General features: G+C 43.3%; 2 protein-coding genes across 3 annotated transcripts; both read left to right on the top strand.

Moving 5' to 3' along the window:
- Positions 1 to 1,656: 1,656 nt before the first annotated feature.
- On the top strand, positions 1,657 to 5,928 carry LOC118377386 (uncharacterized). 2 transcript variants are annotated; one of them, XM_052490138.1, is made up of 5 exons: positions 1,662 to 2,209; positions 2,542 to 2,651; positions 2,831 to 2,902; positions 3,324 to 3,461; positions 4,990 to 5,928. In XM_052490138.1, the coding sequence occupies exons 1-5, from the start codon at positions 2,197 to 2,199 to the stop codon at positions 5,338 to 5,340; spliced, it is 684 nt and encodes a 227-aa protein (XP_052346098.1). In that variant the 5' UTR covers positions 1,662 to 2,196; the 3' UTR covers positions 5,341 to 5,928. The 2 variants fall into 2 exon arrangements, with proteins under 2 accessions (XP_052346099.1, XP_052346098.1); XM_052490139.1 differs by lacking the exon at positions 2,542 to 2,651 and having other exon boundaries at positions 1,657 to 2,209.
- A 9,717-nt stretch (positions 5,929 to 15,645) lies between these two features.
- Positions 15,646 to 22,648, top strand: LOC118377387 (glutamate-rich WD repeat-containing protein 1-like). Its single transcript, XM_035764279.2, has 7 exons — positions 15,646 to 15,965; positions 16,187 to 16,304; positions 16,503 to 16,668; positions 16,823 to 17,033; positions 17,322 to 17,467; positions 17,677 to 17,868; positions 21,992 to 22,648. Exons 1-7 carry the CDS (start codon positions 15,752 to 15,754, stop codon positions 22,298 to 22,300), a joined length of 1,356 nt encoding a protein of 451 aa, XP_035620172.1. The 5' UTR covers positions 15,646 to 15,751; the 3' UTR covers positions 22,301 to 22,648.
- The last annotated feature ends 963 nt before the right edge of the window (positions 22,649 to 23,611 follow it).

Below are 23,611 nucleotides of genomic sequence, written 5' to 3' on the forward strand. Positions count from 1 at the left end.
ATGGGAGGTTAGCATTTCATATCATACCCCCAAGACATGCTAACCTCTCACCATTACAATAACATGGGAGATTAGCATTTTTGGGGTGTATGATATTTGTGCGTCTAACTTCCTCAATCATCATTATTTACAATTCATTCAGGATTATCCGTAATCATGGTAGCATCCACATTAATTTAGAAGTGTTTAGAAACATTATATTCTTATTTACAATGGAAGTGACTCAATGAGACAACATTATTATTATTTGCCATTTGTTTCTATTGGGCACAAAATAATCTGAAACACAACCAAAACAAACTTCAAATGCATCCAACAACAAGATCATTAAGTCACAAGCTTGTAATCATTGAATGCAAAGAATATGGGACCAAATACTAAACGTTTGACTACTTTAATACACATAAGGGAATTTGTCCCAATACTTTTGGGGACTATATACAAAAAGTGCTGTAATTTCTAAACAGTTCACCCTATATGGAGGAAAATACCCACAAGTTAAAGCTGACAGTCTGCGCTTTAACCTCATAGTCATTGTATAATTTCAAATCCAAAGTGTTGGGAGTATAGAGCCAAAAGAAAACATGTTTCACTGATCCAATAATTACAGAGTGCACTGTATATACACTCTGGGTAGAAACTCTTAGACACAGATCTAGGACTATCTTATCCTTACCAAATCCTAACCTGAACCATAAATGAATATGCTAAACTGACCTGAGATCAGGGATCATCCTACTGCCCTATACAGAGGACCAAGGGGAAAAGAGTTAGGACTGATGGTGCCTCTGGGAGGCTGAAGAATGTTGATCTGTTGGACTGGAGAACTCTGTCTTCCTTTTCCCTTTGGACCTCTAGAACATTCACTGTATCTCTTGGCCCATGTTCAAAATGGAATTGATACAAGAAGTAGTACTACAACAATGACTATGTAAAACCTGAACATGACAATGTACTAATTGATCTACTTCTGATCCCCACTCACTTTCTCAATAGTAGTTTGTCATAACAAAAATATCTGAGTAGCACTTGAAATAATAAACTAGTGTACCACAAATGAAAGTGCTATCAAAATGTGGGAAAGTATCTAAGCCTCCAAACTGTGGAATATTAAACTTTTACATTTCAAATCAATGGACATTTTTTTGTTATTAATTTATTATTTTGTTTTGAGAAGCAACATCAGCTTCACTGTCATGATTATTATTGACTTTGCACACTTGAATGACTTGCAGCTTATGTCAGTCAGTGTTGCAATCCTTTTAGCCACCCAAAAATACAAGATCATTCTTGATTTATGAGATCCTCTGGTGACTCAACAGGGTGAGTATTAGGTGAGTATTACTAACTGGCTCACTGGAGACAAGGAGGCAGGCACAAGCTCAGGCACACATAGGGGGGATTGAAAACATATGGCATGACTTAAGCCTTCTGAGGACTCATTTGGATTGGGGGTGGGGGGAGAGAGAGGAACTTTTGTGAGTAATATTTACTGTTTATTTTGTATTGTTTATTTGACTTTTGTTTATCTATTTCACTTGCTTTGGCAATGTTAACATATGTTTTCCATGCCAATACAGCCCCTTGCATGGGAGAGGGGGCTTGGTCAGTCAATAGGGAGGTGAAATGACTGGTGGTGGGAGGGGCTGAGAAATTTACAGGGAGCCGATATCAAGCACTTTCACTTTCAGGCTAGCCTCTGCCTGAGCTCACACAGACAGACTGCCCAGAGGGAGAGATAGTGGGTCTGTTTCTCTCACTCTTTCCATTAGCCATTTAAAGGGTGAGAAGAGAGTGAGGTCTGTAATATACTGGGTCAACAGGGGGGAGAGAGAGAGAGAGCGAGAGACAGACAGAGAGGGAGAACGAAAGGGAAAGGCTGCAGCTTGACAAACTGGGAGGTGGGAAAATCCAAAGTGAGAGCACAGTGCAGATTGAATGAGAGAAGGGGGTGTGGAGATTTGGAAAGTACCAGGGAGACAAAAGGAGGAATTCTAAAAAAAGAGGTCAACTAAACTGGAGTCTCAACAGTAGAGGAAAAAGAAAAGACTCAGAGCTCTCTCTCTCTGTGTCACACACTTGACGGAACCGCTGAGGAAACTTTGCCTAGTCAGACCAGAGGATTTATTTCAGCTGCGTACTGCATGCTTTCAAACACAGAAATGGAGAAGTGGCCTTTCTCATGAAGATAAAAGGATGTTACGATCAGGTAAGAGAAATTCAGTGATGACGTAAATTCAGAGTATGCAAAAGTTAATTGATTGATTCGTGGATTTGTATTTGTTTAATTCATTTGACAACATTGCCATTGTACTGTCATTCATATAGTGGTTCTGTGATTTGGATTTGTAGTTAATTTGCTCAAACTATTAATTAAAGCAACAAGTTAACATTAAGTCATGATGTTTCTCATTAAAGCATGTGGCTGGAACCACATGGGCAGGACACATACATTTTCCATCCATTAACCTGCTGCATCTCTCTCTCTCTCTCTCTCTCTCTCTCTCTCTCTCTCTCTCTCTTTACTTCGATCTCTCACAGTTTTTCTGTTGCTATCAATATTGACACTCCAAGGTAGCGGATGTGATTACTTTTTGAGGGGGGTTGTCGATAATCTTCAAACCACCCTTAACTCAGACCACGCTGGATTTGTGAGTTGAACGTTGTGGCTATCCTTTTGTACCTGCGTGCACCCTGAGTAATGACAGTGGTTTAAACAAATATGCGTTCACTTCCTAGTGGTTACATGTTTTATCAATTTGATGTTTTGTCTATTGCCATAGATACTCTTGTGAATACTGTGATTCCTGAACCAGTTTTTTCCTCCAAGCGTAAGGTGTTCCCTAAAAACTATTGGATTTCCCACCACTACAATGTCAACCTGCTGTGCAACACTGATCCGGTGAGGCACCATCTATTGATTAAATGACACCATTTTACTAAATAATTTATTCTCGTGTTTTATACAAACATGTCACACTTAGAGTATCTGCTATGTCTATCATTAAATCCTTCATTCTGATTCTCTGTTGAGCAATGCGGGAGGACCGGCTCGTGGTAATGGCTGGAGCGGAGTTTGTGGAATGGTATTAACCATTCGCTCCCTTCCAAACATTTTATGAGCCGTCCCCCACCTCGGCAGCCTCCACTGGTTCCAGTACTCTAAAGTCTAAATGTGTGTTGTTGTCAGCGTTACTGGGCAGGATAATCAATAACCTTTGATTAGCACAATGATGATCAGCTCAGTGTGGTGCTCCGTCTATTCAAATCATCAGCGTAACCTCTGTGTCTAAAATCCTGCTTCTGCCTTGCTGCCCCTCCAGTGTTGTGTGTTCCGAGCTGCGACTGTTCTCTCTGACTCCTGGCTCCAGCTCCGCAGCCAGCTGTGGCCAGAGCACCATAGCTTCGAATTCATCTCCAACCTTATACAAGCCCTGGGTGGCAGGGGTATGACAAAAGGGGTAGGTATAACTTTACCATGTCGTGGACATACTCCAGTCATAGCCGCGGGAGGTTTGGGGCCGAGGGTGCAGCAGCAACCCCCCCCAAAAAAAAAAGTCGTGCATTGGTCCTGTATTAGCGAAACAATATTTTCCGTCTGTATCGCCGGAAAAATCTTTCTTCCCCAAACTACTTTTTGAGGCTATGACTCTAGTAGTCTATATGAACTGTTTTGGATAAGAGAGTGAGTGTACTGTAGGTTGCCAGTGTGGGTGAACAAGTAGCAGCATGTACTCAAAAGAGACACACAGCAGCCTTAAACATTTTGGACTAAATTATGTAAAACATAAAACAACTATGCCATAGTAAATGCAACAAAACACTAAAGATGCCACGTTGTCGAGTAAAAAAAAAGACAGAAAATGGTTAAAACAGGGGAGAAAAACGTTTTTTCAAGGCTTAGCCAACCGTTCACATAACAACAGAATGCAGCACCAGACTGAAGGTCTCTTCAGTCGGGTGGTGGTTAATTTTCAGAATGGGAGAATTAGGTGAAAATGAGGCGCTGCTTGTTAATTAAGCAGTTAGGTGGAGCTGAAGCTGGGCCTGGTTTAAACTGGACGTCACTATAGAGGTGAATTGAACACCACACACTTTCTCACATTTTCAATCTGGCGCCAGTGGATAAAAAGGGCTATGCCAGGTGTAGTACTCTGCCTGAAAGAGATAAATTATGCCAACAAAAGGTATCATGCTCTGCTGGCACATTGAAGAACAGATGTACTCAGGCAGAAAGTGTACAGTGTAATAATGTGCAGTGTAGCCCAAATATATTGCTTTTGTTGTGTTGAATTTAACAGTAACACGTGTGTGAAGGAGTGGGGATTATTTAATTTTTTGCACACATGTAGCCTTGTGCACTGGATCAATGTCTACCATAGTGGCCGCTATAATAGAGCAAAAATAGAATGCCTGTTTGATTCTTTCTATTTGTACTAAATATGTTTGTTTTTTTCAAGTGCAATATTTAGATGTGTGTGGTCACAAGCATTCTATTATAAAGGCTGTCATGGCTAACTGCAATATTAGTATATTTTTTTCTCAAGACTTGAGTGTCATTTGCAGTAAAGTCTAGTCAACAAATAACATTGTATTTCTTGCTTTACATTTTTTAGCTGTGAGTTAGGTTCACTTTAACCACTTTTTTTATTTTGCACACAGTGACTGATCATGTAGATCATATTATTTGTTGTTTAATGAGTTAAAACCTGCATTTCCCCCGAGCAGGGATTTTTTTTGCATGTTTGGGGGGGGTTTCACCTTTTTGGGCCCTCACCAGTTTGCATCCCTGTTTTTTTCCTGACCATGTGGCTTGACTATGCAATGACCGGTGTGTCATTTTCCTGTTTAGGTCACCTATAATGTATGCAATGTATATCACAGAGGTTAACTCCCCAGAGAACAGGCTATCAATCAATGACAGTGCTTGCACTGTATGTTTGTTTAATAACAACTCCTCTCCTCCCTTATCACATCCCTCTCTCACAGAGATTTGAGGATCCTGACCCTTCAGTTCTTCCCTCTGTCTCCTCCTCTCCAGAGAAACTTCTCAACTTCACTTCATCTGTTTTCTCCAAATGGCTGGAGCTGGGGTGCTCGACCCCGGTGGACACTTGTCCCTTCCCCACTCTGGCCTCTCCGGCTGGGGAGGATGAAAGGGCAGCTCTGGAAAGGAAAAAAGTGAGGTTATTAACCACACGAGCAGTTCACATAGAGAATGAAGGGGAAATAGGGATGAGGTTACACACACCACCACCAACCAATAGGAGCCCACCATCCAAAGGTGGGCTCCTATTAGTTATTTCTGGGTCTTTTTTTTTAAAACCTTTATTTAACTAGGCAAGTCAATTAAGAACAAATTCTTATTTACAATGACTGCCTACATTGGAGCCTCCTGTTATGTGGACTGCCTGGATGCTACTGTAGAGCGGTTGCTATAGTTACTGAAGTGGATCTCTAATGGCGCACACAAAATGGTTTGGAGCACTTGTTGGCTTTTTCTTCTCAATCTGTCCATTTTAGCTGTTCTAATGTAGTAAGCTTTGTCAATCAAGTGACTGACATGCACACTTAATTGTTGCACTGAATGTACAACTGCAGTCAAGATTATGTATAGAATAACAACCTTTTAATTTACCGTCTGCACACCAGAGTTCTATTATCGCCATAAGAAACCATTACGTACCTATACAACATAGCCATATGTATAAAAAGCCATATTCTATGCAAGCTAACTAAACACTAACAAGTGTTTTATATTGAGCAAGATACAGAACATAAATTATTGTCCAATAATTCTGATCAAATTCACATGTTTACAATGCAGTGGAATTTGGATATTTGTTTGTTTGTTGGTCTTCAATTAATGTTTTTTTTCTATGAACTTTTGTACATACTGCATCTTGTAAATAAAAACCATGCAGCCATTATGAGTTTCTCTGATGTAGTCTTGTGTAGAGATCCCCGAGTGCTGACTGTTACCATCCCCAGTGTGGGGAGTATTTTCCAATTGCTGCAGAGCTGCACTGCTGTCTGATTCTCAACAGCTATCCTTTTTCTTTCTGTCTCCTACATGAAGACTTCTGTCATAAGTAAGTTGTAGTTCAACAGAATATTTATGTCTGCAACTACTGGGTAGGCCTACAACTGAGCCAAATCACTCACATTAATTACACACATCAGCTATATGTACAGTGGGGCAAAAAAGTATTTAGTCAGCCACCAATTGTGCAAGTTCTCCCACTTAAAAAGATGAGAGGCCTGTAATTTTCATCATAGGTACACTTCAACTATGACAGCCAAATGAGAAGGATTTTTAATTTATTTATTTGCAAATTATGGTGGAAAATAAGTATTTGGTCAATAACAAAAGTGTATCTCAATACTTTGTTATATACCCTTTGTTGGCAATGAAAAGAGGTCAAATGTTTTCTGTAAGTCTTCACAAGGTTTTCACACACTGTTGCTGGTATTTTGGCCCATTCCTCCATGCAGATCTCCTCTAGAGCAGTGATGTTTTGGGGCTGTTGCTGGGCAACACAGACTTTCACCTCCCTCCAAAGATTTTCTATGGGGTTGAGATCTGGAGACTGGCTAGGCCACTCCAGGACCTTAATTCTTCTTACGAAGCCACTCCTTCGTTGCCCGGGCGGTGTGTTTGGGATCATTGTTATGCTGAAAGACCCAGCCACGTTTCATCTTCAATGCCCTTGCTGATGGAAGGAGGTTTTCACTCAAAATCTCACGATACATGACCCCATTCATTCTTTCCTTTACACGGATCAGTCGTCCTGGTCCCTTTGCAGAAAAACAGCCCCAAAGCATAATATTTCCACCCCCATGCTTCACAGTAGGTACGGTGTTCTTTGGATGCAACTCAGCATTCTTTGTCCTCCAAACACGACGAGTTGAGTTTTTACCAAAAAGTTCTATTTTGGTTTCATCTGACCATATGACATTCTCCCAATCTTCTTCTGGATCATCCAAATGCTCTCTAGCAAACTTCAGACGGGCCTGGACATGTACTGGCTTAAGCAGGGGGACACGTCTGGCACTGCAGGATTTGAGTCCCTGGCGGCGTAGTGTTACTGATGGTAGGCTTTGTTACTTTGGTCCCAGCTCTCTGCAGGTCGTTCACTAGGTCCCCCCGTGTGGTTCTTGGACTTTTGCTCACTGTTCTTGTGATCATTTTGACCCCACGGGGTGAGATCTTGCGTGGAGCCCCAGATCGAGGGAGATTATCAGTGGTCTTGTATGTCTTCCATTTCCTAATAATTGCTCCCACAGTTGATTTCTTCAAACCAAGCTGCTTACCTATTGCAGATTCAGTCTTCCCAGCCTGGTGCAGGTCTACAATTTTGTTTCTGGTGTCCTTTGACAGCTCTTTGGTCTTGGCCATAGTGGAGTGTGACTGTTTGAGGTTGTGGACAGGTGTCTTTTATACTGATAACAAGTTCAAACAGGTGCCATTAATACAGGTAACGAGTGGAGGACAGAGCAGCCTCTTAAAGAAGAAGTTACAGGCCTGTGAGAGCCAGAAATCTTGCTTGTTTGTAGGTGACCAAATACTTATTTTCCACCATAATTTGCAAATTAATGAATTAAAAATCCTACAAATGTGATTTTCTGGATATTTTTTTCTCATTTTGTCTGTCATAGTTGAAGTGTACCTATGATGAAAATTACAGGCCTCTGTCATCTTTTTAAGTGGGAGAACTTGCACAATTGGTGGCTGACTAAATACTTTTTTTGCCCCACTGTATGTATGCCAATACACACACACTTTAGACAGAACACTTGCAAAATCTTTGATACAAAAAGAAGGGGCCCCTTTTTTCCTGCTGTTTAAGACAACTTCCATTAAACTCAGCCAGGTGCTTTCTTTAATGCACACAAACTTTTTAAAAACAAGGCTCAGAGACCAACAACAATACCCCCAAGGCATGTCTCACATCCTTTTGTAAATGGAGAGGTAGCAGAATGAGCATCTGCCTTTCTGAGAAACTATGATAAACCTCTGCAGACACAGTTGAGAGAGTAATGGTGAAGGTGTAAACTCGGCAGTAGAAAGCCTAAATAGTATATTTGACCTTTCAGCTTCCCTATCAAATCTAAAAATGTCAAACAGACAACCTCCTAGAAGCTGAAGTGAAATGTCTACTATTTGCTGATGATCTGGTACCCTTCTGTACCCAGCCAAGGAGGACCTACAGCAGCTCCTAGATCTTCTGCACAGATCCTGTCAGACCTGGGCCCTGGACTCCCAAGTGGCGCAGTGGTCTAAACTGTGCCACTAGAGATCCTGGTTAGAGTCCAAGCTCTGTTGCAGTTGGCCACGACCAGGAGACCCATTGGGCAGCGCACAATTGGCCCAGCATCGTCCGGGTTAGGGGAAGGTTTGGCCGGCAGGGACGTTCTTGTCCCATTGGGCACTACCGACTCCTGTGGCGGGCCGGGTGCAATGCACGCTGACACAGTTGCCAGGTGTTTCCTCCGTCACATTTGTGCGGCTGGCTTCTGGTTTAAGCGGCCGTTGTGTCAAGAAGCTGGGTTGTGTTTCGGATGACGCACGGCTCTCGACCTTCGCCTCTCCCGATATGAAAAGACTGTAACTACCAATTGGATACCACGAAATTGGGGAGAAAAGGGGTTAAAAAAAAGAAAGACTTGGGCCTTGACAGTAAATTTCAGTAAAACAAAAATAATGGTGTTTCAAGTAAGGTCCAGTTGCCAGGACCACAAATACATATTCCATCTAGACACTGTTGCCCGAGAGCAAACAAAAAACTATACCTACCTCGGCCTAAACATCAGCACCACAGGTAACTTCCACAAAGCTGTGAACGATCTGAGAGACAAGGCAAGAAGGGTCTTGTACGCCATCAAAATAACATACAATTCGACATCCCATTTATGATCAAGCTAAAAAATTATTGAATCGGTTATAGAACCCATTGCCTTTCAATATTGTGAGGTCGGGGTCTGCTCACCAACCAAGAATTCACAAAATGAGACTCTGCACGCAGAATTCTGCAAAAACATCCTCCATGTACAGCGTAGAACACCAAATAATGCATGCAGAGCAGAATTAGGCCGTTACCCGCTAATGATTAAATTCCAGAAAAGAGCGTTCAATTTTACAACCATCTAAAAGGAAGTGATTTCCAAATCTTCCATAACAAAGCTTTCACCTACATAGAGATTAAGCTAGAGAAGAGACCCCTAAGCAAGCTGGTCCTGGGGCATTGTTCACAAACACATACAGAAAACCACTTGTTCCTTTCCCACTCTGGATTCTCCTGCTTGTGAGTTGAACATTGTGGCTATCCTTTTGTACCTGCATACACCCTGAGTAATTGTCACACCCTGATCTGTTTCACCTGTCTTTGTGCTTGTCTCCACCCCACTCCAGGTGTCGCACATCTTCCCATTATCTTGTGTGTATTTATCCCTGTATTCTCTGTTTGCCAGTTTGTCTTGTCTTGTCAGGTCTTACCAGCATTCTTTCTCACCTTCCTGTTCCTCTAGTTCTGTTTCCTAGTTTTTCCCGGTTCTGACCATTCTGCCTGCCTTGACCCTGAGCCTGCCTAGCGTCCTGTATCTGCCTGACTCTAACCTGAACACAAACCGTGTTTCTAATGAATCATCTGAGAACTGTACTATCCGCCTCCCGTGTCTGCATCTGGGTCATATCCTGAGTCGTGATAGTACAAACTGGCCATGACTGACCTAGCAGACTCCGATCAGCTCCGCAACGCCATCTCCTCCCAGGGAGCCACCATTGGAAGACACAAGGAGTTACTTCAAGGTCTTATGGAAGGATTCTAGACCTTGGCGGAATGCCAGGATTGTGCCTTCAACACATTTGCTGGAGCAATTCCGAGGATTGTCTGTGATGCAGCTACAGTAACCTCCCAGACTGTCAATTACCCCACTACCAGTGGCGTTTCTCCCCAATCTACCCTGGCTTCCCAAGAACCTCTCTTACCTCCTCCTGATCGCTATGCTGGAGATCCCGGAGATCCTTCTCTCTCCCAGTGTTCTCTCATCTTTGAGCTGCGACCCTCTTCAATTCCCTCAGATCACTCGAGAATAGCATACGTGATAACGCTGACGTCGACGAGTTCCTACACGGGTTGTCGGAGGTGATTAAAGACATGCTCTTAGCCCGGGAGCTACCCCTGGACCTCGACTCCCTCATTGCCTTGAGCATACGGATCGACGGGTGGTTACAGGAACGTAGGAGGGAGAGGGAGTCAGCTCCCTGTCACTGACGTGCGTCCTTGATTTCCACCTCGCCTCCGAGGAATCACGGAAAACCCCGAAACTCACATTTCCAAGTGGATCCGATGTCGGACGAAGTCTCTCGGAGGGCACCGAGGGCTGTCGAGTCGTCTCCTCCAGAGCCCATGCAACTGGGCAGGGCTAGATTGTCTCCTGCTGAGCGCTTACGCAGACTTAACACCCAGAGCTGTCTGTATTGTGGAGCTACGAGACATTTTTTATCTATCTGCCAATTAAAGAACAAGGCTCATCAAGGATGTACTAGTACGAGTACGCTGGTGAGCCATACAGGGAATTTCCCATCTTCCATTGCTCGTACCCCTCTCCATGCTACCCTGTTGTGGGGTGACCAGCTCCATCCAGGAGCTCATTGACTCTGGGGCCGACGAGAGCTTTATGGACCCTACCCTGGTGTCTGAGCTGGGAATCTCCACTCAACCTCTTTCCATTCTGATGGATGTCAGAGCGCTGGATGGGTGCTCTATTGGCGGAGTAAACCACAGTATGGTTCCTATCAACCAGCGAGTGTCAGGCAACCACAGTATATCCATGCAGTTTCTGCTCCTGGAGTCTCCTCATGTACCCATTGTTTTGGTGTTTTCATGTCTCCTGAGGCACAATCCCCTTATTGACTGGGCTACAGGGTCCATTAGGGGTTGGAGCCTGCTTTTCTATGTATATTGTTTGAAGTCGGCGCAGCCTGCCCCGGGACATCTCCCTGCTGGCTTGGGAAAAACCTTGGATCTCTCTGCCGTTCCCACGGAGTACCAGGACTTACGGGAGGTTTTCAAAACTGCCCAAGCCACATCTCTTCCACCGCATCAACCCTATGACTGTGCTATCAATCTTCTCCCGGGGCACCGCACCGCCTCGAGGGAGACTTTATTCCCTTTCGGGTCTGGACTCCAAGGCGATGGAGAGGTATATTGAGGACTCTCTCACTGCAGAAATATGCGTCCATCTTCCTCCACCGCTGGCGCAGGGTTCTTCTTTATGGAGAAGAAGGACAAGATCTTGTGTCCGAGTATCGACTACCGGGGTCTCAATGACATTATGGTTAAAAACCGTTACCTGCTACCACTCATCTCTTCAGATTTCGAGCCTCTCCAGGGGGCGATCATCTTCTCCAAGTTGGACCTTCGGAACGCCTACCATCTGGTTCAGCTACGGGAAGGAGATGAGTGGAATACTGCCTTTAACATGGCTAGCGGGCACTATAAGTACCTGGTGAAGCCATTTGGACTGACCAACTCTCACGCAGTGTTCCAGACCCTGGTCCGTGATGTGCTCCGAGACATGTTGTGAACCGATTTTTGTTTGTCTTCCTCGACGACATCCTCATTTATTCCCGGTCAGCTCAAAAGCATGTCCTCCATGTCCGACAGGTCCTCCAGCGTCTCCTGGAGAAGCAGCTTTTCGTGAAAGCGGAGAAATGTGAGTTCCATCGCTCCACCATCTCCTTCCTAGGATACATCATCACTGCAGGGAATATTCAGATGGACCCTGACAAGGTGAGAGCGGTGGAAGATTGGCCTCAACCCACATCCAGAGTGCAGCCGCAACATTGACAAAACGCTGATAGGCTTGATGAGACAAGATGAACTGGCAACAGACAAACAGAGAATACATGTATAAATGCACCAGGAAGATGGGTGACACCTGGAGGGGGGCACAAAGACACGTGTTGGGGAATAATCAGAATTATTTGGTAACATAGGTAAGATGTTTTATATTCATCATATGTTTGTAAGTTACTTCTCATCAGAATGTTTATTTTTGTATAATACTGTGGCCGGGTTTGCAGTCATCTGTTCTCTGTCAAGACTAAGTTACTTGGGCCGGAGATAGGGGAGAGGTCAAGCGTGTATCTCTTGGCTCCACAATGTCTGTGTGCCAGTCAATGTGTCTCTGTGATCTTGTCAAGATAGGGTGGATTTGATATATGCCTGTTGATATGAGGATTTGTTTAGGTTCTGAGTTTGAGAAAAGAACATAGTTTAGGAGACAAAGCTGAACGATAAATTATGGCCAATGCTGTCTGGCTATGTGTGTCTTTGCTATAAAGGATCTCAGTTGCAATGTGTAAGGGACTCTCAGAGAAGTCATTTATAGACACTGAATTGATCTGAGAGTCACCGGGTTATGATGGAGCTTATATAATTAAAGATGGACTTTGTGATAACTCTGACTTGTGTGTGGTTTGCTCTCATGATTTGGTAAATACAGGAAATTTCCACGACACATGTGAAACAGATCAGGGTGTGACAGTGTCATTCTCTGCTCAGCTTCCTGACTGATTCCTGTGAGTAACACACTGACTGGACAGTTGCAGCTGCAGAGCTGAATAAAGGAGCTGTTGGGAAAGCACTTTGGATGGAATGTAGCTTCATAACTCAATTATAAGGGCTCTTCTCACACAAACACAAATCGCTCATGCCCATGCATGCACGCACCCTGACCCACCCAAGCATGCACATGCACATACACACTTTAGACAGAACACTTGCAAAATATTTGATACAAAAAGAAGGAGCCCCTTTTTTCCTGCTTAAGACAGAACTCCCATTAAACTCAGCCAGGTGCTTTCTTTGCCCAAAAACTTTAAAAAGCAAGGCTCGGAGACTGACAACAATACCCCCAAGGCATGTCTCACTTCCTTTTGTAAATGTAGAGGCAGCAGAATGAGCATCAGCCTTTCTGAGAAACTATGATAAACCTCTGCAGACACAGTTGAGAGAGAGAGAGAGACACACACAGTTGAGAGAGAGACACACAGTTGAGAGAGAGACACAGTTGAGAGAGGCAGAGAGACAGAGAGAGAGAGAGAGAGAGGATGTTGCACAACATCAAAACAGACAGTGAGAGTCAAACAAACAGATGCACACAGATAATGTTTGCTGTCCTATTATGAGGAGAGGACAACCACAGAGAGGACAGAGAGAGAGTTTTCAGTTTTTCTTTCTGTTTGAATTAACTGTTTCATAGCCCCGGATGTTGGGAAATAACATAAGACAGCAAAAATACACATTTACGAAAAATAAGGTCTTAGGAGATTTGATACGTTTTGTTCTATGAGGTAATCTTCATCAGCTAACGGCACTTTTTGTGAATTTTGAAGCATTTATGTAATCAAAAATGCACTTCAAGCACATAAAAGACTTCATAATTCATAAAGGTCGTGTTAACTGACTGATATCTCATAGAACAAAAAGTATAATATCTCTGATCTTCAAAGCTTGTGTTAACCTTATTTTCGGCATTTATTACAAAACCTTATCCTTTTCCCATTCATTTTCCCAATAGAAATGGCTCAAGGAACGTAAGGTAACTAATTTCTGTTTTTGAGGACTACAAGCTGGCGAACTCTATGGCGCTGCCTATGTTAATACAACCTTTTGGCCACTAGAAGCCTCAATCATTCTCCATGGTAAATACCCATCACCATTACACCAGAAGTAAACATGATAAAACATAGTATAGTATTGATATTGCATGACTGAAATTGCAATGATAATGCTCAGGCTCAGCAATGCAAGTGGCTGGAGTTTGAACAGTAGGCTCAGTGGTGATTTGAGTATGTAAAATTGAGACAATTGAGATGTACAAACTATGACATAAGGGAACGATAAGCGGATAAGAGGCTATCGTAATTTCGATTAAGACATTAATGAGTGAGCTAAGATGGATGTAATCAATATAACTATTTGTTCAGCAATTTTGAAATGAAGAGCCAAAGAATTCAGAACATGGGCCGTTCTTACAGTATTTTCCCTGTACACCAAGTCAGAACCGTAAGATAAATAAAGGGGGCATACTGTATAAGCAGACAATGAAAGCTCTTAAAATATTAAATGATTACATCTGTCTAAAACAGGCTATACACTACACGTGCACCACCAAGTCAGAACAGTAGGCTAGGTTATGAGGTGGAAAGGGACCAAGTTATTAGTGTGAGGCACATGGGCTGCTAACAGCTTACTACACAACATACACTTAGTATTACTTTCTTAGCTACAGTATACATATCTCCCTGTCATATTACATCATTTATGCAGCAGCATAAAATACATCTTTGTACTCACTGTTATGCTGTGCTCACTTGAACAGGAAGGTTTGCACGGGGGTCCTTCTTGTGGGCAAATCTGGTCTGGCATTCTTTGGATTTATGGTTCTTTCAAGACAACTGGGAACTCAGAAAAAACAAGGTTGAATCAGGACGTCAGTGATCTTCAGGTCGGAGTTCCCGACTTGGAATTGCGAGTTGGATGACCGTTCAAAACGTATTTTCCCAGTCGGAGCTTGTTTTTTTTCCAGAGTTCCCAGTTGCCTTGAACTCACTAAAGTCTGAGATTTCCCAGTTCCGAGTTTCCAGTTGTTTTGAACACGGCAGAAGTCATTCTGGATTGACAGCATGGACAGTGTATTCAGCCTTTTCTGGCCTATTGTGTTGCGTGTGAATGTTTATCCGTTTAAGTTTGGAAAAGAGACTCTTAAACCCAGACTTGGACTACACACCCTCTCCAACGAATAGAAGGCTAGTGATTGCTTTGCAACACTTGCAGTTAGCCACTGATTCCTTCCAAACCACTCATTGTTGAATTTGCGATTTCCAACTTCCTGTGTAATGTTTATGTCCAATGGCCGATGAGCACCGATACGTTTTTTCTATAATATCTCTTCATTATGACAAGAATTGAAAAGGATTTGCCAGTAGACTGCTTGTTTAGCTTGCTAGCTAAGATTTTTTAAAGTATGATGTTGATTTTTAAAGGATGATCAGTCCAATCAAAGCTGCGGTAGATATAACGTGATTTGACGTCATTAAATCTGTGACCAAGGACCTTGAGCCTTCTTGGATGGACACTTTTTTAATGTAAATGTATGGCACCACCCAAGGGGCTTGAACTTTCTAGCTCTACCTGTAGCTTTTGTGGTGATGTAGTGTCCCTATGAGTGACAGAACACTGAGCAAATCATGGCACAACTAGAGAAGATAACCAACTCCTACACTCTGGCTGCCCCTCCACCACACAAAGCACTAAGCTATGCTGAAACACCTGCATTTCTGATCTGCCTTACTCAAGAAAGCAAAAAAAGAGACCATGTTTGTATTATTTTTTACACTGTTTGATATGTGACACGTAGTAATGACAAAATAACATGCGAAACAGGGGAACAAATATTTCAGCTAAACAGGTGGGGCTCAAAAACCCACCTGCCTTGAATGTTCGCTTTACATTTTGTAATACTTTTTGTTTATCCATAAGATTACAGTAATTCCTTCCTTGGTTAGATGCTTTTAGAATTAGTGGACTTTACTGGCAGTAGCAAGGGTCAGGAAAAATTCCAGGCTGTCTGCCAAAGAGGTCAGGAATAGAGGGGGCACATCAGCTGAATTATCGCAAATGAGCGAGCGAGAGACAAGCCACGTGATCAATCCACCGGAAGTAAGCAAACACCTCTCAAAATGTCGGCGCCCAGAGAAGACACGCTTCCGAACGAAGATGGAGAGATGGAAGAAATGGAAGGGGGTGGCAGCGACGAAGACGAAATGGAAGAAGAGGGAAAGGATGGAGAACAGGAAACTCAAGTTTATGTCCCCGGAAAACAGCCTCTCCAACCCGGAGAGGAGCTCGAGATGGACCGGTCGGCTTACCGCATGTACCACGAGTGTCAGACAGGTTGGGCCAACAGTTAACTAACTAGCTAATAGAGTTATTTTATGGCCCATCAAACACATTAATTAGAATGTTTTGAACTTACAATGTCACGAACTGTTATTTCAAATGTATTGGATAGCTTGTTTCTAACGTTATAGCGTTAGTTTGTAATTAACCAAAGATTGATCTGGATGGGCACTTGCTGATTGTTTTGCTTTGTCACCATATACCCCCCGCCCCAGGTGCTCCTTGCCTGAGCTTCGACGTGTTGAGAGATGCGAATGGAGACGGCAGGGAACAGTATCCCCTCTCTATGCTGCTCTGTGCAGGCACACAGGCTGACGCTGCCCTCAGCAACAGGTAGCTGTCACACCCACCGATCCATAACAATGACACTCAGCATACACTCAGATTGCCTTCCTATTGTGAGGCTGATGTGAAGGGATCCCCAAATACTTACATTGAATATACTTTTTGCACACCCCGCTATTGGTAGTCCTTCATTGCCCAGGCCTCATTGGCTTATCCTACCATACCTTTTCTCCTCCTTCCTCTAAGACTGCTTCTCATACGCATGCACAACCTCCACGGTACTACAGAGAAAGTGAAGGAGGGGGACGAGAGCAGTGATGGAGAGAGTGATGAAGAGGATGATGATGAAGATAAGAAGCCACAGATGGAGTTGGCCATGATGCCTCACTATGGAGGGATCAACAGAGTCCGAGTGAGTTTAACTGTTCTCATTGTCTGAGAGTATCTGAATATCTCTTGCACCCTCAGTTTGTTTTTCTGTACATGCGCCCTGATTGGACTGTGTGTGATGTGAGGCAGCAGTGGTTTGAAAGGCTCAACATTAATGCTGTCTATTTCCCCACCAGGTGACTCATCGTGGAGATCAGTCATTGGCTGCTGTCTGGTCAGAGAAAGGTCAGGTGGAGATATTTGACCTCCGATCCCAGATGGAAGCCGTCCACAGTTCAGCTGCCATGTCAACCTTTGTTAAACAGCAGAAGGAATCCACGCCCCTCTTCAGTTTCTCGGGTCACATGAGTGAGGGCTTTGCCATTGATTGGTCGCCCAAAGTACCCGGTGAGTCGGTCCATTGCCACGTCTGATGTTTTGGTACGTCTAAAGCAGAGTGCATATTCCTCACCATCCGCTGTGTAGTTACTGTTCTATGTATAAGAGGACGTCTACTATGTTGGCTTCCGGCTGAAATTAATGAGAATGACTGGCTCAATCTAATTACCTTGATGATAAATTAGATTTTTTTTGTACAGGACTAGTCTTAATGTGGTTCTGGGAAACTGTCCCTAAATAAATGTGAATACAAGAGTAGAATAATAAACTCATTTATTAGTATGTTTTGTCTAAAAGGTCGGCTGGTCAGTGGCGACTGCAAAAAGAACATCCATGTGTGGGAACCACAGGAGGGAGGGACTTCCTGGCAGATCGACCAACGGCCTTTCAGTTCTCACACCAAGTCTGTGGAGGACCTGCAGTGGTCACCCACAGAAGCCACGGTATGATGGGAGAAGCAGTGGGATGTTAGGCTGAGTGACAATATCAATAGATGAAAAGAAACTTTACTTTTTTAATGTCAGAAGAAGCAGACATGAAATGAGGTCAGTTGCAGAATTATAGCTAAAACTGCAACTTTCTGTCTCATTGTCCTCCTTTTTCTCCCTCCTCCCTCTTTTCTCCCTCCTCCCACTTTCATCCTACCCCCAAGGTTTTTGCTTCCTGCTCTGTGGATCAGTCCATCCGGGTCTGGGACACCAGAGCCCCGCCCAACTCCATGCTCTGTGCCAAGGAGGCACACTCCTCAGACGTCAACGTCATCAGTTGGAACAGGACTGAACCGTTCCTCCTGTCTGGCGGGGACGACGGACTTCTGAAAGTTTGGGACTTGAGGCAGTTCCAGGTAAGAACTGCAGTAGGGTTAATTTGCCCCTAGACTTAGACATTAGTCTAAGGTTGGGATTTAGGGAGGGTCAGCTGATCCTACGGTACCAACCAGGGCAAGTTTATTTTGGGAAACTGAAGGCTAAGTTTTTCGTTAGAACCTTCGTAGGAGTATCATTACATCTCAGAGCTGTTTCCCAAAACCATCATTGCTAAAGTTGCACTTGAAAACATTTGTTATTTAGCATTTAAAGGAAGAGACGGTGCATTAAAGCTGGGACTGAGAGACTGTAAAATAGCTGCTTTCTCTAAGCCATCAGACTGTTTAAATTAGTCACCATTAGTGTTGCACATTTTAGGGAATATTCAGAGGTGGAAATTTTCTGTGGGAATTAACAGAAATTAATATTAATACCATTTAAATGTAGATGTTTTTTTGCATTGGATATACACTACCGTTCAAAAGTTTGGGGTCACTTAGACATTTCCTTGTTGATGCTGGCCTTCCAGGCAGAGTTGCAAATGAAAATCCATATCTCAGACTGGCCAATAAAAATAAAATATTAAGATGGGTAAAAGAACAGACACTGGACAGAGGAACTTAGCATCCCTTAGTCACCTCTTCACTGAAGCTGACAATTGGTGTCAGTACGCCTATGTAGATATTCCATTTACAACATTAACAATGTCTACACTGTATTTCTGATCAATTTAATATTATTTTAATGGACAAAAAATGGCTTTTCTTTAAAAAAAACAAGGACATTTCTAAGTGACTTATCTTTTGAACAGTAGTGTATTTTCCATATATGGAGACAGAAACATATACCTTTTACCTTATCATAAGTAGACATAATTGAAAATGATTAAATACTTCCAATAGACATTTTTAAAATGATTTAGTTGTGAATTTAACTTTTAATGAAATAAGTTCACTGAATAACAAAAGAAAATGAATATTTAATGATCCCCAATGATCCATTGTAACCAAAAATGTTTTCAACATACATCTGTAAAATTATATTCTAGAAACAAAATCTTTGGTTGTCTTCCTCTCAGACTTCCATGTCTTCTCCCTGGACCTCATCAATGTTTACCTCTTGAAGATCAGACTCTGAGGCCTCATCTTCACTATCACTTTCCAACCTTGTTGAGGATGGCTCGTTGTCAGGCTCAAAAAGCATTAGATTTGCCTGGGTGACCACCAATTATTCAACCCTTGTATTGGTCAGCCTGTTGCGTGCTTTGGTGTGTGTGTTCCCAAACAAGGACCAGTTGCACTCTGAGGCGGCTGATGTTGGTGGGATTTGGAGTATGATGGAGGCAACAGGGAAAAGAGCCTCAGATCCACAAAGTCCCTTCCACCAGGTGGCTGATGAGATATGTTGGCACGACTGCCATATTGCATCTCTATCCCAAAGCCCTTGCTTGGAAGTGTACTTCGCCAGACTGCCAAGAACCTTGCCCTCATCCAGGCCAAGGTGGCGAGACACGGTAGTGAATACACCATAGGCCTTGTTGATCTCTGCACCAGACAAGATGCTCTTGCCAGTGTACTTGGGGTCCAACATGTACGCTGAGGCGAGTATGGCTTCAGGCAGAAGTCTTCACGCTTTTTGATGTATTTCAGAACTGCAGTTTCCTCTGCTTGGGGAAACAGTGAAGTGGGCAAGGCAGTGGATTTCTTCTCTTACATCTGCTAGCAGAGTCTGAACATCAGACAGGATGGCATTGTCTCCCTCAATCCGTGCAATGGCTTCTGCTATAGGTTTCAGGAGTTTCAAGCTGTTACCACCCTCTCCCAAAATACATCATCCGGGAGGATCCTCTTGATGGGGCTTGTCCATATCGGCAGGCTGTGATGTGGCCATTTCTTGGAGTGACTCCTTCCCCTCCAGGAGACTGTCAAACATGATAACAACACCACCCCAACGGGGGTTGCTGGGCAGCTTCGATGTGGTGCTCTTATTCTTATCACATTGCTTGGCGAGGTAGATTTCTGCTATAACTTGATGACCCTTCACATACTTAACCATTTCCTTGGCTCTCTTGTAGAGCGTATCTATTGTTTTCAGTGCCATGGTGTCATTGAGGAGAAGATTCAATGCATGAGCAGCACAGCCAATGGGTGTGATGTGAGGTTAGGACTCCTCCACTTTAGACCAAGCAGCCGTCGTGTTCACAGCATTGTCTGTCACCAGTGCAAATACTGTCTGTGGTCCAAGGTCATTGGCTGCCTAAAGCTCATCTGCAATGTAGAGACCGGTGTGTCTATTTTCCTGTGTCTGTGCTCTTTTAGAATACTGATTGAGGGGTGGAGATGATGTAGTTAATTATTCCTTGCCCACGAACATTCAACCACCCATCAGAGATGATTGCAATACAGTCTGCTTTCTCTATGATTTGCTTGACCTTCACTTGAACTCTGAGCTCTGCATCCAGCAAATGAGTAGATAAAGCATGTCTGGTTGGAGGGGTGTATGCTGGGTGAAGAACATTCAGAAATCTCTTCCAATACACATTGCCTGTGAGCATCAGAGGTGAACCAGTTGCATACACAGCTCGATCAAGACATTCATCAGCATTTCTCTGACTACGTTCCTCCATTGAGTAAAAAAAACAAATGATTCCAGGAGGACCATGAGCTGTTGCTATCGGTAAGGTGTCTGATTCATCGTTTTCACCTCGAATAGAAGTAGAGGGACTTTTGTCAACGGTTGCTTGTTGTGAGTGCTGAGAGAACTTTATGTACTTGGCCAGATGATTCTGCATCTTTGTTGCATTCTTCACATATGATTTGGCACAGTATTTGCAAATGTACACAGCTTTTTCTTCTACATTAGCTGCAACTTTAAATCGCATTTCCGGGTTGAACAGGAATACCAGGATGGTTGCAATTTTCTCAAAGGTATTATTTAAGATTTTCTGGAAAATATTGAACCCATAAAAAGTAATGGAAGGATGGCAAAGATGGCATTTACGATATTTGCCATCCTTCCATCATTATTGCACAATCTGGGTTGGTTTGTTTGGGTTTAAAATGGCTGCAGTCCCAACACTCTTAACAGATTGTCACTGCACGCCACTGCTGCTGAACAATGCCATCAATCTCTACCTGTGTTTTCTGTGCATCGGACAATAATCAAATACAATTTTATTGGTCACATACACATGGTTAGCAGATGTTAATGCAAGTGTGGTGAAATGCTTTTGCTTCTAGTTCTGACCGTGCAGTAGTATCTAACAATTTCACAACAACTACCGTATGCACACACAAGTGTAAAGGAATGAGTAAGAATATGTAAGTATAAATATATGGATGGCCGTGCTGCATAGGCAAGATGCAGTAGATGGTATAGAGTACCGGTACAGTATATACATATGAGATGAGTAATGTAGGGTATGTAAACATTATATAAAGTGACTTGTAACACATTTATTACATCCAATTTTTAATTATTAAAGTGGTTAGAGATTTGAGTCAGTATGTTGGCAGCTGCCACTCATTGTTAGCTGATTAATATTCTGATGGCCTTGAGAGAGAAGCTGTTTTTCAGTCTCTCCGTCCCAGCTTTGATGCACCTGTACTGACCTCGCCTTCTGGATGATAGCAAGGTGAACAGGCAGTAGTTCGGGTGGTTGTTGTCCTTGATGATCTTTTTGGCCTTCCTGTGACATCGGGTGCTGTAGGTGTCCTGGAGGGCAGGTAGTTTGCCCCTGGTGATGCATTCTATGATAAGTCCTCTTGTCTCCCCCGCCCCTTCTCTACACCCACGGTAATCCTGTCCTTTCCTGTATGATGGCATTTCAAGATGTGGGTGGAATGTAGAGGAAAGTTGGCTCCCACACACTGGCCCTCTTTTTATTTTATTTGATTTATTTTTAGCTTCGAGCTTTAGAGATTTGATATTACTCTGATGTGCTGGAGGAGCACCAAATCAACAGTGGTTACATGGTCTGACTCGTATTGCGCTTTAGAACCCTTAACTTGGGAGGTCACCCATAGGACTGGTCTGGGGTCAGTGTGTGTTTGACAAGGCAGATCTTAAACATGGTTATGCAGTTATTCTAAACCAGAATGCTCACAACAGAAGTGAGGAGAGATGATGCTAAACCGTAATATTATTTACCTGTGCTTTCAGTCGGGCCGGCCGGTGGCTAACTTCAAGCAGCACAGCGCGCCAGTGACATCGGTAGAATGGAACCCTGTGGACTCCAGCGTGTTCGCCGCCTCTGGAGCGGACGACGTGGTCAGCCAATGGGACCTATCGGTAGAGTCATGTGATGTGGGTGCAAGGGAGGAGGGGGTGAAGGACCTGCCCCCCCAGCTGCTGTTCCTGCACCAGGGTCAGACAGAGGTCAAGGAAATCCACTGGCACCCGCAGATACCTGGAGTGATGGTCTCTACTGCTCTGTCAGGCTTCAACGTGTTCAGGACCATCTCTGTATAGTTGTGTGTGTGTGTGTGTGTGTGTGTGTGTGTGAGAGAGAGAGAGGGTCTAAGTGTGTGTGCCTGTGTTTTTTTATTTCTCAGTCCCCTCACTGCTCTGTTGGCATGCATTTACCATGTACTGTGCATGTATGTTATTCCTTCTGGCCTTCACAAGTAGCATGTGTACCAACATGTTCAAAGTAAAACACTTTACCAAATTACTGTTTTGGTGTATATTTTTTCTCAACCCAACAAAATGCCTGTTGGTTGACATGAAGGAATGAGATCATGAGTTAGTCATTTCCATTGATGTACACCCCCCCATTTCTAGAGTGATGCTAATATTACATTTTGCTTTTAGATCAAAGGGTGTAGTACAGTGTCACCTTTTATTTGAGGGTATTTGTATATTCAGCTGTGGAAAAACCACTGCAAAATGATCAGTTCTCTGGTTTTACTATTTATAGGTATGTGTTTGGGTAAAAAAAAAAAGTTTTATTCTATAATCTTCTGACAACATTTCTCCCAAATTCCAAATAAAAATATAATTTAGAGCATTTATTTGCAGAAATGACAACTGGTCAAAATAACAAAAAGATGCTCTGGCCCCCCAATGGTGGAACAAACTCCCTCACGACGCCAGGACAGCGGAGTCAATCACCACCTTCCGGAGACACCTGAAACCCCACCTCTTCAAGGAATACCTAGGATAGGGTAAGTAATCCTTCTCACCCCCCCCCCCCCCCTAAAAAGATTTAGATGCACTATTGTAAGTGGCTGTTCCACTGGATGTCATAAGGTGTATGCACCAATTTGTAAGTCGCTCTGGATAAGAGCGTCTGCTAAATGACTTAAATGTAGATGCAGTGTTGTCAGACCTTGAATAATGCAAAGAAAATAAGTTCGTAATCATTTTTAAACACCATACTAATGTTTTAATTTAGGAATATTTGGTGGAATAACCCTGATTTTAAATCACAGCTTTTATGCGTCTTGTCATGCTCTCCACCAGTCTTTCACATTGATGTTGGGTGATATTATTCCACTCCTGGTGCAAAAATTCAAGCAGCTTGGCTTGTGACCATCCATCTTCCTCTTGATCACATTCTTGATCTGGTGGTCCTCCATCCACACCTTGATTGACCTGGCTGTGTGGCATGGAGCATCGTCCTGCTGGAAACCAATCCTCAGTAACCATTCTTCGCATCACCGATCCTCCACCAAGTTTCACAGTGGGTGCGAGTCCAGGAGAGGCCTACAAGCCACAGTGTCTCGCACCCACTGTGAAATTTGGTGGAGGATCGGTGATGATCTGAGGGTGCTTCAGCAA

Source organism: Oncorhynchus keta, chromosome 31 (assembly GCF_023373465.1).
Source record: "Oncorhynchus keta strain PuntledgeMale-10-30-2019 chromosome 31, Oket_V2, whole genome shotgun sequence".
NCBI classification, from domain to species: Eukaryota; Metazoa; Chordata; class Actinopteri; order Salmoniformes; family Salmonidae; genus Oncorhynchus; species Oncorhynchus keta.